We start from the raw sequence: 17,126 nt of genomic DNA, 5'->3' as shown, positions 1-17,126 counted from the left end.
GTAACAAACAATATAGTTTTTTTTTATCATGTGCAAACTTACAAAATATAAGAAGTAAAAAAATAGTAAATTTATTTTAAAATTGGTGTATTTTACATTAAATACATAAATTTGTAATAAATAATTGTTATTTTAAATAAAAATTATCATTTTAAATTAGGGGCCTGTTTGGATTGGCTATTCAGAATCTAGTTCATCAGCTCAATTCTGAGTTCTCCCATAAAGATTTGGGTATACTAGATTATTTTCTCGGCATAGAGGTGCATCACTCACCATTTGGCTCTTTACTTCTCTCTCAAACCAAATATATCTAGGACCTTCTTCAGAAAGCTAACATGATTAATGCTAATAGCATGCCCTCACCAATGGCATCTAGTACAAAATTGTCTAAATTTGATTCAAGTACAGTTTCAGATCCTACATTTTTCAGGTCCATTGTTGGTGCATTGCAATAGGCAACCATAACAAGACCTGAAATATCCTACTCTGTGAACAAAGTTTGAAAAGGATAAGATAACAACTAACAACGATAACTAATTTAATTAAGGCTTAATACATCGTTTACTCCCTTAACTTAATTCTTTTTCTCAAAATGGTCCCCTAACTAAAAAACGTCTCAAATTGGTCCCTTATGTCTTCTTCCGTTAACTCAATTGGTCCTCTCCGTTAGTTTTTAACATCAAATGTCTAAAGTGAACCATATTTAAAGATGGTCCACCATATGCCTTATTAAATTTTTTAATTTTAATCATTTGATTTATTTCATTAAAAGAGGACTGTTGAATCATGTGGGGTCTATTGTACTTTCCTGTGAACCACTCACACCTAATAAAATCGATTCATCTTCTTCTTCCCTCATCTCTTCGTGATCTTCAACAACAACTTCATCAGTAAAATCCAGAAAATCCCACAAAAATAAAAATTCCTACTCTTTAATCATCACACAACCATCATTGTCATCTTCATCTATCAGCATCAACACCCTCCTTCGTCATCGTTAACTCATACCCAAAAGCATAAAACTCAAAGCTGCAAAACTCTTGGTTGAAAAAATTCTTTGATCAATTTGCAACTACATCACTTTCATCTCCAATTCTTTGTCGTTAGGATTCCTCCAAGTGATCTAAGACCCAGTTCTTTTTGGAAGTGATTCTGGGAACGGTTTATTAAACTAAAACATAAAATGGTTATTAGGGAGAAGGCAGGTTCTCGAACAACAGGTGTTTTACCGATGGTTATCAAATTGGTTAATTGTAACTCAAAAAAACAATTTCATTCTGTGCAAAATACATTACTTTACTGGTGAGTGGTGACTGGTTTCTAACATATGCTTTTCTCCATTTTTCTTAACAAGCATTGTTGTAGCAGCCCCGGTTAAGCTACAACCGGCGATGTAAATTCCCCTTCAACCATTACATAAACAACAGATTCAAAATAACGGAGAAAAAACGAGAGAGAATTTGATTTGAAAGGGGAAAATGAGAAAAAGGGGTTATCAAGCAGCGCCGAGACACAGATTGAAACGGAAATATCGATTGCGGCAAAGGTGTATGGTGAGATCCTAACGAGTGCTGCAGCACAAGAGCTTGAATGCGCTGCAATGATTGCAGAGCTAGACATGGTGGTTGTTGCGTAAGGAGAGGATTGGATCTTCGAGATTTTGTGTAGTGGGATAGAAGAGAAGAGAAAGAGGAAAATGATGTCATTTTTGCTGGTTGAGTGTTGATTTTTTTTTGGAGGTAAATTGTATGAATTTGTATGAATATGAAGAAGTGATAGAAGAAAGAAGATGAAGAAATGGAAAAAAAAAAATTAAGTGTTGATGGCTCATTGTTGTACACAATAGACATGCAATCTAATGGTTGAAATTATATCAAAAATATTAGTCATTAAAAAACTAACGGAGAGGACCAAGAGAGGTAACGGAAGAAGACATAAGGGACCAATTTGAGGCATTTTTTAATTAGGGGACCATTCTAAGAAAAAGAATTAAGTTAAGGAACTAAACGATGTATTAATCCTTAGTTAAATTAGTTATCGTTGTTAGTTGTTATCTTATCCTTTTCATATGAATTTATTTGTATAAATAGGCTACATTGTATTCCTTATAGTTCAATTCATCAAGCACCCTCTGTTTTTAGCTTCCTGCATGTAAATTTTAGCGGCTAAAGAAATTATTTTACTGAACATTACTGACTTCAACTAAATTTAGATTGCCCCTAAAAACAAATAAGTTTAGATTGAATGATTATCAAGAAAAAATTATGCATTTTTTTATACCTCAAACTTATGTATTATGACAGTGTAAAAATTCAAGTCACAAACAGTAATAAAGTTAAATTGTAATTAGAGCAACCGTAGATATTAGTACTACTAAGGAGCAAAGACATTGACAACACTGTCAACACACTAGTTAAGAAAATAATGTTAACAATACTTTTAGCTGAAAGAAAGAAAGAAAGAAAATTGGTCAATGAAATACGCAAAGTTTAAATGTTTATTGTCTCAATCAAAATTCAAACGATGCCCTGCCTAAGGCAACATATAGCTGAAACTGGTTTTAAAGTGTTACAAACAATGGAACAACTAAATCCGCGGAAACTAAAACTACAAATTGTCAGGACATAACACCCCTTCACATCTTCTCCCTCTATCTAGTGGTACAAAACTGTATAACCAAATTCACAAAACCTATAAACTCACTAAATATTGGAAAACTGTGACGATGGACTCAAATGCCGAATCAGATTCGTAGCCTGAATTAAGGCTTTTTTTAACTATAAAGACAACAAAGAATCAAGCATTTCCGAAGGTTGAAACTCATTTCCCTGTACATTTCTTATAGGAAACACCGTCAAATAAAACCTTGAAGGCTTGTGGAACTGCCTGCCTGTAATCATCAAGCTAAACGAATTGTATAAATTACTGATAACCCTGACCGATAAAATTGGACCAAGACTAAGCTCCTTCTCAATACGAATCTTGACTCGAATATTGCTCGACAACACACATAATGAACAAGATCAATGCAGATACAATGCTCACTCAATCAAATTATACTTGATATTTTGAAAGCTTTTCTTTTATTGGCGGCTCCAATGCAGACATACACTGGTCCCATGCTCCATTGCGCAACATCTATATAACAATCATGGAATATCATAAATTCTCCCCCAAGGAATCAGGATTTAAGACAGAACAAAGCACTATTTATTACCAATTTTATCATACATATGGCCACATCTACTAAAAAGGTGAAAAGGGTTACTTCATTAATTTAGTTTCATATTCATGACAAATGAATGGCAGCTATAACCTATACATAAAACTACTAAGGAATATGTGTTCCCAGCAGACAAGCAACACTAACCTGTTTATACCCATGCAAGACCTGGCAGACTTCATTGTGTAAATCTTCACTCCTTATTTCCTATGCATGTCAACAAAAGAGACTATATTAGGAACTACAAATCATTTGACATTTAAAAAAAATGGCGGTGTTGACAAACATACATGCCAACTTGCAATGGCTTTACACATATAAACAAGCGAACTTAGAGCTCCAGAAGGATTGGCTTTGACCTGAAAACAAACGTAAATTGTAAAGCACTGATTACATGACCAGTCTACGTGTATAAAGTTATGTGTTAAAAGGAGAAGCATACCATAGCACATAGACCTCTAAAGGCGTCTTCTTTCTCAACATCATCTCGTATCCTGCCACAAATCATACAAGAAAATTTATAGACACAAGATATCCAGCAAAGAAAGAGATGGCATCTAAAAACCAGGATCAATTTGTAAAGTGGAAATAATCAGAGATTAGTTTAATCTCCATCATATGTTTCTACGCATGACTACCAAATACAGGATCACAAGCACTAGCAATGATCAGTTTCAAAAGTAAACCAACAAAACTTTTATGTTTTGAGACAAACAAGCTATATGTTAAGAGTCCCACATTAGATGAGATGTGACCTAAAAATGAGTTTATAAGTGGGAGTCATCCCCCGCCTTACAGGCGACTCGGGTCCAGATGTCCGCTGTTGGACATGAGGGAAGTGTGTTAAAATTTTCATATTAGATGAGATGTGGCCTGAAAATAAGTTTATAAGTGGGAGGTATCTTTCCCCGTACAAGCTGCTTTGGTTGGGTTGATACTGCCTCAATCCAAATTCCAAGACTCAATTCAATAATGGAAAACTGAATTTAGAGAAAGAGAAGAAACTCAGATCTCGATTTATGTTCTAAATCTTATTAATTAGCAGAAGTAAAAGAGATATTTGTAAAAAAGAGATAAGGTTAACACAACCCAATTACAGTAACGACTCAAACATTGAAGATTGGGTCATCGGAAAGGGGAGTTATACTCAAATTTTCACAAAATACAGTAGGAAGAGAATGTGGATTATTGAATTTTAAAACAAGAGTTTGAATTGCATAATCTCATGCAGTAGGAATCTCATATCCTCCCCTTACAGCCTCAGTGCTTGATCTGGCCACAATATTTTGTTTTTTGGTTCGCCAGACAATATTTGGACCAAGAATTTTAAAGATAAGAGCTCCAGAAATGGGCAGATAACTTACATTGACAGAGCATTGCACCAAGGTTGCATGAAATGCTCCATATGTGGTGATACAAGGTCTGGACAGACCCATGCAAGCCTCCCCAGTGTTATTGCACTGTTTTCTATAAGTGACTTGTTGAGTCCCTAAAACCAAAATTAACCAATAAAGATTAGCAACTGACTACCTCCAAAACTATCAATAATACACAATAAGATAAGATAGTGACCTCTGCATGCTGAAGAATTGGTACCAGGCATGAAATTACACTTAAAACAAACGGAGAAATTTCTTGACGAACCTGAAATTCAAAATTTAAATTGTACAGTGACATGTTTCATATAAAAATTATTAAAATGTTAAGTCTTTTAGTTAATATCAGAAGCTATTCACACCAATAAGTGAATATAAAAAACAAGAAAACAAACCCATCGGGGAAAGAAGAAACAGACACATTACAGCATTAATTTAGCATTCTATTTAGAAAACTTGCAATTCCGTGCAAAAAAAATCTACTCCAAATTAGGTGGCAGAGCAAAACCAAAATATGCAGGGAAATCCAAAGCCTCAATCTTAGACATTAGTACATTACTCCATTTCAAGTCTGGCCTTGGTAAGATTGACTTCAACATTAATCTTAGTAAGATGAATATTAAAGAGTGTGCCTTTAAACATTTAATGTGGAAGGTGTCAAAGAAAAACCAATAGTGAATAAATGCATAAACTCTACCAAAGAGCATATATATTAAGCTGTAATATATTATTAAAATATCTGAAAATTATCTGTCAAGAACCTAATCTTAAATAATCTCAATAGTTTAGAAGAGGCATATTTACTAAATAAAGTAACAATACTCAACATAACTGAAAAAGGTATGCATATGAATTTTCAAAAGGCATAAAAATATGAGGTGCAGAAGTGGTAGGAATCCCAAGCTAAATAGTGAATCCGTGCCCAAACCCCACCAAAGCTATGTGTGTGTGTGTGTGTGTGTGTGTATATATATATATATATATAGATATCCCAAGCTATATATATATATAATTTAATATCAGAAAATTATCTGTCAAGAACCTAATCTTAAACAATCTCAACAGTTTAGAAGAGGCACATTTACTAAATAAAATAACAATACTCCACATAAATGAAAAAGGTATGCATGTGAATTTTCCAAAGGCTTAATGGTAGGAATCCGAAGCTAAATAGTGTATGAGTGGGTCAGAGGAAGTTTATAACTTTTATATTCAAGAATACATCATGATAATCAGCCTTAATTTGTTGCGGATATACGCTTCATTTTTCGGTTGTAGCCTGATTCTGATTCTAAAAACAGACAGTCAGTCCTACTAAGTTGCAGTTACTCTGCTTTTACTAATAGAAAGAGCTCTTACCATAGTTCACTCAACAATGAAAACGTATAAATTTAAAGAAAATCATCTCTCATTTCGCTCTAATATATTGCTTTCTCTGAAGCATAGATTCGGGATTATGTTCAACTTTGGGTGGCCACATCGTCCAATTTTCCCAAATATTAAGAGGATCTACACCCACCTACTTGTATGTTCAGGTGCATTCTCAGTTTCAAGGCTGTTACTCGGTTTCTGCTCAATTGAATGAGAAAAAAATTATCATCTAAATTCAGCAAGTTGAAGTTGTGATCAAAAGGATGTCCTCTCAATCACTTTGTGATCAACCTCTTAATCTGGTTTTCAATGAAGATGATCACAGTGGCAAAATCACTAATGACTACTTTTGCTGGGAGCGATATGACCATCTACCCTATCGGACACTTCCCTACCATATGCCTTCATAATTCTAGTTTTCATAATTTTCTTTTGTTTTATTAGAAGACAGCATTTAACAATAACATACCTTAACTGCTAATTCTCCAATTGCCCAGCATGCATTATTTGCCACGGAAATAGCCTGATGTACCTTAGAAATTTCCTGTACATTTATGGCATATCAACAAGGGGGTTCAATAAAGTCAACTGTGTAGCTGAACTTATAACAGGCACACACATACCAGCTGTTTGGCGGCAAGTTCAAGAATCTCAGACAAACGAGGGTGCAAATGAACCACACACACCTAGCCAAATCACCATTATTAGAATGCTATCAACTAGGATGCAATATGTACAATAACCCTGCTCCTTCCCGCCACACCCACCCAAAAAAAAAAGATCTGCCTCCAAAAGCTAACCCAATTTACTTTCAAAAATATACAAGGGTCAGCTTGTGGAATAATCCTGTGTTTGATTACCATAGGCAGTGCATGGGAGGGCTTCAGTATAAAGTATGCAAATACAAATTAAACTTACTCGAGCAAGGTCTCCAAGTAAGGCAAATGCACTTTGGCGAACATCGTGAGCATCATCAGTACAACATTGCAACAGTAGGTCCCTCAAAGAACATTGTGAAACCTGCAGAGTAGTAGTAATTGAGATAACCTCAAGAAATCATACGATCACTGGTTTAAATATCCTCAAGCAGATATCAATACATTAAACAGCATAGGAAAGTTCAGGAAATGCAGATTAGATGTCCATTTCAAAGACTTATCAATGCACAAAAAAATAATAAGGGTTTAGGCGCAAGATAGAGATTAAAGGTAAAATATGCCTTTATGGATAGATAAAAATATGTGACTGCAAATAGCTGCAGAAATTAAAGTTTTAGAGAGTTCAATAAAAAATTATTACAGGAAAAGAACATCCAAGAATAAGAAATATACTGTATCAACAAAAATGATTGTTTCATATCTCGAAAATAAAAGTTTTGGATGAGTACCAAACTCTCTATTCCACTGCCAAGACCCTCTGTTAGTCCAGAAAGCAAATCAAGAGAGCATACAATGAACTCCTTGTCATACTGAGCCCCAGCTGCAGCAGGATTGGCCTGAAATAAGACAGCACACTTAATTCCTTGGAGAATAACAGAAAATCTCAAACGCGGTCTCCACTACTAAAAAATGAGTATGTCAGACAGTAGCACTAACATGATGACAAATGAAATCACAGGAAACACCTAAGAAACTATCAAAATGTTTTCCACAATGAGTAAGAATGACTAGAACCTTAGCCAATGTCTGGGTCTGAATTATATTTATGCACCTCCTAAACACAGGTTCAGCAAATTGAGTGAATCCGGGACCCAGTGCCTGTAACAAATTTCACACCAAAAATTTATATCAGGAGCAAGGAAGCATATAATGGCACAGAGACAGTCCATCAAGCAGTCCAAATAATATATAGCTTCCCAATATTCCATGCATATACAACCTGAGAACAGAATTATAATCTAACTTCCAACTGCTAGCATAAGCCCATTAATACTCAAATGAAATATATAAATGAAACTTCCAATAGCAAAGATTTCAGTCTGAGGTTTAACAGCAAATACCCTTTTTATGGTACCAAAAACTCATGAAAGAAAGAGCGGATTGATATACGTTTTTGCTTAGCAATAATAATAGCACTGCCTAACCAGTACCAAACGTGGACACAAGTCCTCAAGTAAATTTAAAATAGGGATATCAGCAATGCATAATGCTAGTAATCAAGGGTGTGTCGAAAAGAGTGTGTTCTTAGCACTCCTCTTTAAGCAAATAAAATCAAAGTTTAATTTAAAAGATGTGTGGGACAGGTTTCTTATGCATGGGGCTAATAATGCCAAAAGGATAAAATTGCAGATTGCCCGCTCAACAATTTAATAGTTTTCAATTCATTGATAATGTGATAACTTGGAATATATTGATCGTACAACATAGATGTAAGCATGTCAGCATACTCGAGGGTCTCACATTAGATAGAGATATGACATAGATACTGGCTGTGTGAGGGAAAACTCTCAGCCCATGACCATGCTTTTGGGGTTGAGTTAGACTGAAACTCAAGTTTTAATATGGTATCAGAGCCTATCATAGACCCGTTGTGCCACCCACGGATGTTCAATCCTAAGAACATCATGCACCAGATGTCCAATCATAGGCATCAGGGGGTGGCACACTGGAAATGATATTGAACAGTGGTTATATTGTGGTGGTGGTGGAGTGTGGTCTCTCACACTGTCAGCTAGCTTTATGGGAGTTAGGCCCTAACCCAAATTCTGACATACTCATATTAAAACACGCATATAATAAATGTTGGAAGTTAAACACCCATATCATAAACTGGCATACATACGTGTGCAATAGATGTGAAGCACTCTAGAAGTGGAAAGAGATCTTTGTCTGAATTTGAAAGTTGCTGCCACTTCTCAATTAACGGTGGCATGAGAATGTCAAGATAAACAGGCTGCACAGAAAATAGAACATTGGTACTAAACTGTGATAAATAACTGAGGAGAAAAGAGAAAATTTTGGGATGGGGAAGAAGGTTGATTAGCATACCTGATTCAGCTCTGCCCCAACAGCTTCAGCTAAAGTTCCAACAGCATCATAAACAATTCTGAGGTTTCGCCTCTGAAGTATAGTACAAAAAAAACTACAATTAAAGATCTCTGGCCATGCATATGATGAGAAGGACAAAATACAGTGACAATAAAGAGATGGTGCTCTTCCAAATATTATTCATTTCACATGAAACATCAACACAGAACTGTGATAAGATCGGCAAATCACCTGATATTTCCCAAATGCAACCATCAGGTGCTTTAATATTATTTCCAAGCGCGGTGCCAGCTCTTCAGCAGCCTCCTACCGTAAGCAATTTAAATTTGAGAATTGTATGTATTCAAAATAAATGAAGAAACTGAACTAACTCATGAAGGAAAGATGAAAAGAAATTGTAGTCAGAACCTCTTCGAGTGTTGCAAAAGCAGAACAAGCGGCTTCCTGTACACGCTTATTATCATCCAAAATTCTTCGAAGAAGACCCATAAGAACGTTATCAAATTGTTCGTAACCCTTGGGATGCCCGATACCCTAACCCACACACATCAAGATTCAAACAAGAAGACCTCTCAATGAAATTTATACACCAAATTGCACTATATCCAAATACAAATCAATCAACTCGGATATCATTTCATATGTATCATAAAATAATAAATAACATGTGCTCCTGGTTTTGTCTTTGCCCAATAATTTGGACAAACTACAATATTCCAATTGATCATGATCCATTGAGATAGAGCTAAGATTTGGCATAACATCTAAGAACTCCAAGTAGAAATTGATTTTGATCATTGAACTATTTAGTTATAATTAATTATCATGTTGATTGCGCATGTCAAAATTTATTAGCATGAACATGGAGCAAGCCTTCAACCCAATAATGCATTTTGTGAATTGTTCACTCTCTGAAGTTTTTCATTGAAATAGGATTGACTTCAATTTCCACTGAATAATAAATTTGCTAAACCGAGATACTTTACATGCATACCTGAATAATAAATTTGCTAAACCGAGATACTTTACATGCATACCTGAATAATAAATTTGCTAAACCGAGATACTGTCCAGCATGAAATACTTCGTATCAGGGGAAACTTATCATCAAGAAGAGGGATAAGAAATGCCACAATCTATAAAACAAGAAAAATGAATGGCTTAGTTTTCCAATTTAATTAGTATGAAATAAGGGCTGCACAAAAGAATTTATTAAAACAAATTTGGTGACTACGAATTTAGCTAGATCACAAAATGTGTGAGCATGAGGATCAAATCAATTAGATAACAAAACCAGACTCAATAAAAAATATTAATGATGGTGACTGTGTGAATATAACTAAATGCTGTCGTTGTCAAGGAAATATTGTACTTTTTGCAAGGATTTGAAATTATATCATCCAAAAAGGCATGACAGTGATTGAATAATTGAGTGTGACCATGAATAAGTAAATTATCATGAAAGAAGAAACCAATGATAGCACAAAGCCCTTTATTGGAAAAGAAGTATCCTCAAAGTGATCATATATCTTAACGAACAGCTCTATTGAAAGAGAAATTTATCGACAAAGACCAGTAAGACCTAAACAAGTTGTTTGAGGGAACCCCTCAAAAAAAAAAAGGTGTTTGAGCGAAATGAGACAGAAATATGAATGAATAGATCTATAACAATAGATAGAGTATTGAAATAGAACATGCATAAATCTATAAACTTGTTTTATTATATACTAATAAATATAAAAACAAATTAAACTTTTTTCCCATCATTAAGCCATCTGCTTTTGCATTTAAGTCATCAGAAGATAATATAAGACAATACCTCTGGCAGATGAGGATAAAGACCATTGATGCACCCCTCGCCTATGGCACCAAGTGCCAAGACAGCAGCTTCCCTTTCTTTCCAACCATCATCTCCGACGGTTGACAACTTGGCCTGATCACATTCTTAGAAATTTTAGTAGATCCTCATAAAGGGAGTAACAGCACGTGGAGAAAATGGTGTCATACAACAGTATGTATACATAAGTAACTCGTGAAAAGCCCAAATCAATATGACATTCACAATGGCAGTAGACAGCAAAAAAACTTCTGTCGCAATTTAGGTCTTCTATACGTACAGTTATGTTTAACACATTATTTACAGTTAACCGATCTAACTTTGAATTGATAGAGCACCAGTTCAACAACTTCATTCCAACAAGAAGGGGCTTTAAATCACCTCAACAATAGGCATCAGAGTAGGAAGGATTTCATCTCCAAAGACGTTTGAGAGAATGTCAAGAGCAGCTGCACTACATTTCCGTAAATTCCATGTGTTGACAACATCGTCATCATCCTGTTAATACAGAAAATAAAATGGAAGTCCAGATCAGCAAACCATTATTTTTCTTGTCATTTCATCTACAATAAGTAGAGACAAAATGACTGATCAAATGACTATAATTCACAATCAAACAGAGCAGATACAACATACATCATCTTCTGCATCATCTGATCCATGAAACCTTGATACATGAAATCGAGGTTTAAGATCCTGTGGAAAAACTACTAAAATTAGAAACATGTCAAACTAAAGAAATCCAATAACTCAACCAAAATCAAGCAGACCTGATCTCGATCAGGTTGAGAACCCTCTTCCTGAAAAGGAAAAAAAAAAAAAACAAATAAGCCTACGTAATCAAGAAAGCAAGAGTTAATTTAAAGGCATCTCAAAATAAATCAATTGAAAGCAAACCTCGGCTTCAATGAGCGATTCATCATCATCTGCATAAGCCATGTTTGACAACAATATCTGCAAAGATGCAACATATAAATTTTAAACCTCACAACATAAAACAATTATAAAATGAAATGTGTATAATTAGGCTTACTGGAATAAGACGGGGCAAGAATTCTCTCAAGTTTTCTGGTGGCATTTGAGCATCACAATATGCAGACCTGCAATAGCAATTATCAAAAAGAAAACAATACAGAAGCTTGCAGGTTTTAAGATACAGCATCACCATTTATAGAAACATCAAAGTCTCATTTGCATTAGTTTGCTGATAACAGAAACAGGAGATTGACTACTCATATGTAAACAAATCATATAGAAACCAAAAAAAATAAAAAACTTGTAAAATCAGATACCATTGTGAGATATACTTCCCATATTGGTATAGATTATAGCTACCCGACGAAACTCTTTCCCTTTCCCCATAAAACAGACAATTATAATTAAGTTTATTCCTTTCCTTGTGAATGATTACAATATATATAAGATATACAATGAACAACATCCCTTAGCTGTATATTTAGAAAGTAAAATCCCAACCAAATAGTACCAAAATTCACACGATTCGAGAGCCACTTCTTCATCTGCGTCCTTGTTGACTTGCAACATATACTCGATCACATTCCTTAGATGTGGCTGCAGTATGGTTAACAATTGATCAGAAAAGAGGGAGCTGATAATAAAGGATTTATTTTTAAATAAAGCCAATGACCAGTAGACTTGGTGCTTGCTCGTCTGAGTAGGTCAAATCTTATAATTGTATTTATACAAAATAAACAAAAGATAAGAATGAAAGACACATCAACATATTCAGATTTTACTGCTTCCAAATGAAATGCATTATAATTTTCCAGCTTCCTAGTTTTCTACTAACTCAAACAAGTAAACACTTATGTGAAGTGTAATGTGATGGAATGAATGAAGTGTAACAACCAGCTCAATATGCAATATTCCCCACAAACAGCATATTCAATTAACTTTAAAAACAGAAATTAATAGAATAAGAAGCCCAAACCTCCAAGATAGACGGGCGAACTTCAATCAGCTGAACAAATGCTGCGCAAACCTGGCAGTCAATGGAAATCAGAATGATCTCAGTTGATTCCAAATTAATAAGAAATAGAAATAGATGACTTGAGGAAATAGAAGTGTATCAATTCCAAATTAATTCTTATGAATGATGAAACCTATCAAAAATTAGGTTTCGCCAAACAGCAACGGGACCTGGTCTTGATCTAAGTCGTAAATATAATGCATACATAAAATATAGAATATGCCGCAAGTTCATGGAAGGAGGAAAAGATCAAAGAATCAGGCTACTATCCATCCAAACCAACAAAAATAAGGTAGATTTGAAAAGAGAGCATCAAGTAATTCAGAAATTTGCAATATTGGAAAATATTTTATTTTAGTTAACATTAAATACATTCACACAATTAGGCATTAAGAACTCACCAACTTCCGCACTTCTGCAGTAGGGTCATTTGCAAGAATAAACAGACCTTGAAGATATTGATCCATGGATACATATAAGGCCTAAACAGAATGAATTGAACTACTATCATCAAATTCCAAACTTCAATGTTATACTTCATAACCAGAAAACAGAGATGGTAATCCCGTGCTGTACTTACAGAAGGCATCAACATAATGTATTGATTAACAGAACCCAAAGATAGCTTTCTTAATGAAGCGTGAGGTGATTGGAAAAACTGAAAGGGAAAAACAGGAACAGTTGGAAGATATAGTCATACTCACACACACACACAAAGAAATTAAAAAAAAAAAAAAAAAAAAACACTGATGTTACCCTAAATAATCTGGGAAGAAATATATTGATGGGCCGCTCTGCTAAGCCTGGTACATCGGTGTCAAGAATTTGGGGAACATCTTCACAAATCTGCATGTGCAGTAAAATATTAAGTGTTTGAAGGTGTTTATAGAAACAAATAATACGGAATCTGAAGTATCATCTGCCACTTAAAAAACCAGTGCATGCAGCCTCTCTATCCATTTCAACTGTATATGTTATATTCGACTTTACCGAATTAGAGATCAAAAATCAAGAACTTTAACTGCAGAAAAATTTCAACGAAGCATAAGATCTTCCATTCTGAAGCTACCTAGCTTTTGCCTCATTTCTGTTCTTTGGAATCAAGTGATGAGGAAGGGAAACAATCATTAATAGGGGAACTAGAAGGAACTATAAGTCACCTTTTTTGTTTTTTGCTTAATATTATACTTTTGGTCTGTTTAGTTTCATTGAAGTTCACTTACGATCCCCTTAGTTCTAATTACAACAGTATCCTCCTTGCAGTTTCTAAAACCAGTACAATTTAAGTCCTCTATCAGGTTGACATCATAGCACAGTTTTTTGCAAAAGAGACATTGTTCTACATAATTTCCAAGTCAGCAGAATTATAAGAAAGCAGTTTCACATTAAATTTTATGCCATACAACCATAAAATTGACAAAAAGGGAGCCTTTGCACATCAATAGTTGCTTTTAAGTAGTAAATAAGTTACATCAGAAATTGACTGGAGAATACTATGAGCCTTTTCCCATGGTTAAGTAAGGCATTAATTTGCTTTTCAGCTTCAGCTTCCTGAACACACTGTAACTCGTCCTGTTTTTCATGTATCCTAGCTAAAGAAAGCAGAAGGAAAACATCCTGTTTAGCGAGTCCATCTACCATAGTTGTAGATTGAGGCAGAGGATGTGGTGCCCAACCCACATGTAGAATCTCCAAATTAGCTCAACTTTGAGGACAAGGTTGACGTATCCAAGAGAAATATTGTTACGAATGGAGAGGGTCTACAATTGAAATTTTATTCTGGAAGATAAATTAATTAGGACACAAGGAGGAATCTGGATGTACCGGTTAAGTGAGTTTTCATAAGAGAATTGTGTTTTACAGTTGTAAGAAGGGAATTCTTCTCTTGGCAGAGAATGCATTGATCCCTTTTTTATACATTCTTTTCAATTCTTTCTTTTCTCCCTCTCTACTCCTGAAAACCTAATAGAAGCTCACATGGCGTATCTAGACACTTCCATGCACCCATAGACGCACCAAATATTTGGAAATTGCTATATCATATATCTAAATCTTATTGATGTGTGCTTATTTTACTATGACAGTAAATCATTAAATGTGTACCATCATCCTATGACCATTCAATGTATGTGGGCAGAACATGTAGCATTGCTTTATAACACAACTCCCCTCTCATCTCTCTATAACAGTTCTGATTTCTGAGTACCACTACATAATGGATGTACTCTATTTTCTATGTAAGTACAAACTAATTTAACTACATCTATAATTTAAACATACTATACTGACTTTAAATTAAAATGAAGAACATACCTTGGATAATGCATCCATTGCACCTTCCATGTGATTTAAATCACTACTGTCCAAGCAACTTACAAGGGCTTGCAATAATTCGGGCCACTGTGAAACTCCTCCAGTTTGAACAACAACACTGATAATAGTTCCAGTCGTAGACCTTATGTGTTTATCTGCTGCACCGAGACAAGGCAGCAACTCTGATTTCACGTATTGTTGGTATTCAGGCTGCATTAAATTGTATACATTCCTCAGGTTATTCTTCAGATATAAACCTGCAGCCTGTCGAACCTCCACAGATATTCCCTGTTAAAAAGAAAATTACCAAAGCACCATAGTGTCAGGGATTCCATGACTCCGTTAGTTAAAACACTCGCATACCACTGTAACAGCAACATAACACTTGAAATACTTATGTAATTAGAATGGTAAATCAAACTCACAAGTCTCAAACAAAACAAGAACAAGAATTGTTTTATGTAGTTCCATCATTGCGACCAAAATCGTAGAATCGTTTCAAAGAAAAGTAGATTATACAGGATTCCACCAAAATATGATTTTGTGTATACTCGAAATAGTTGAGAGCAAGTATAATCGCAAAATTGTAAGATTTTAAGATAAAAATCGGGATTTTAACTGCCACGCCTCAAACCATAAATGGAATGTGCCACAGCACGTGTTTTTTATTGTAAACTACAATTTAAGAGTTTATTGACTGGACTGTGTTTTACATCTCAAAATGTATCATTACCAGTTTTATCAATTGCAGTTTACGAAAAAATAACAGTTTATTCAAATTTCAAATTCCACAACAATACAGAATAATCTGAAATATCTGTTATTTGACAATACTTTGTGCTAAATAACATAGACAAAACATTAGCAATTAGTTCAAATTCTATTACACTATAATCACTATTTGACAACGCTGATCATTGCAACTTGCAGGCAACACCATCCAGGTTAAACTATATCATTCATTTCAATAATTTCAAAAACATTTGAGATATGCTTAAGCTGGTTGAATCAAATTAATGAACTAAACTAACAGAAAAAAAAATAATAAAAAAAGAGAGAGAATAAAAAACAGTGAATAAAACCGTTTAAACAACGCAACCTTATTGAAGCAACAATTTAAACATCGTCTTCATCCTGAACTAAATTTTATTGAGTTGATAACAATTAAACAGCTAAATCTACGAATTGAAATAGAAAAACGCAAGATTAAGCAAAATTAGGAAACAAAAAATGAAGAATGAGATACCTGAGCACGGGAGAAGATGAAGATGAGGTAATTGTTGAAGTCAGGAAGATTGGAATATTGTTGAATTTGGTTCCAAATCTGAGACTTATCAGCGGAAGAAGATGAATGAGAAATTTGTTGCTCCAATAAGGTGCAGATCTCCTTGAAGCCTTGCTCTTGTGGTTGCCACGATGGTGTCACTGCCGCCGCCATCGTTGCCGGAATCCGCCGTGAACGAATTGAGGTTTTAGAGAGAGAAAGAAAGAGGTTTTAGAGCGAGAGAGAGAGAGAGAGTGAGAGTGAGAGAGATGAAGAAAGAAACGCAACGCGAGAGAGAGAGAGAGAGTGAAAATACAAATAACTTTATAATTGTGCCAGCAAATAAACACAACAATAGTCACACTAGTACTAGGCTACTTCACTCTTTATCAATTCAATTATCCAACATAACAAACAATGTTATGTTCACGCCTTAGGTCTATGTTTGTTTTTAGGTTACCCCCATGCTGCTTTTGCTTGGTTGCCATGTTCCCCATAATTACATTTTTATCTTATGTAATTATTCATAAATCATATTCACATTTTTCACTTTAACAAATAAAGTAATCAAATCATTAAAAAGTGGTGTCCGTTTTCGCAATTTACGTTTTTGAATGAAATTTGTTTGGTAAATAATCTCTAATCCAAATAAATTTTGGGTTTGTATCGTTAAAGCTAATTATGATTGTAAAGATCAATTGTTTCTTTCTTTGATTTTCCATAATAATAATCTTATTTGTATTATTAATGATAGTTGCATAGTGT

General features: G+C 34.6%; 1 protein-coding gene across 1 annotated transcript; it reads right to left on the bottom strand.

Annotated features, from left to right (window-relative positions):
- Positions 1–2,466: 2,466 nt before the first annotated feature.
- On the bottom strand, positions 2,467–16,753 carry LOC25485640 (transportin-1). The gene is made up of 29 exons (XM_013614898.3): positions 16,344–16,753; positions 15,098–15,385; positions 13,541–13,630; positions 13,365–13,442; positions 13,186–13,266; positions 12,746–12,796; positions 12,281–12,366; positions 11,828–11,894; positions 11,692–11,748; positions 11,565–11,594; positions 11,431–11,490; positions 11,176–11,292; positions 10,777–10,890; positions 9,995–10,093; positions 9,366–9,491; positions 9,189–9,263; positions 8,958–9,029; positions 8,752–8,862; positions 7,644–7,727; positions 7,358–7,465; positions 6,889–6,990; positions 6,594–6,656; positions 6,440–6,514; positions 4,796–4,867; positions 4,588–4,712; positions 3,666–3,717; positions 3,514–3,582; positions 3,371–3,430; positions 2,467–3,138 (listed from the first exon to the last, which is right to left on the bottom strand). The coding sequence occupies exons 1-29, from the start codon at positions 16,533–16,535 to the stop codon at positions 3,055–3,057; spliced, it is 2,688 nt and encodes an 895-aa protein (XP_013470352.1). The 5' UTR covers positions 16,536–16,753; the 3' UTR covers positions 2,467–3,054.
- Between the last annotated feature and the right edge of the window lie 373 nt (positions 16,754–17,126).

This window comes from Medicago truncatula, chromosome 1, assembly GCF_003473485.1.
Source record: "Medicago truncatula cultivar Jemalong A17 chromosome 1, MtrunA17r5.0-ANR, whole genome shotgun sequence".
NCBI lineage: Eukaryota > Viridiplantae > Streptophyta > Magnoliopsida > Fabales > Fabaceae > Medicago > Medicago truncatula.
This window is presented reverse-complemented; position numbering and strand designations above follow the sequence as displayed.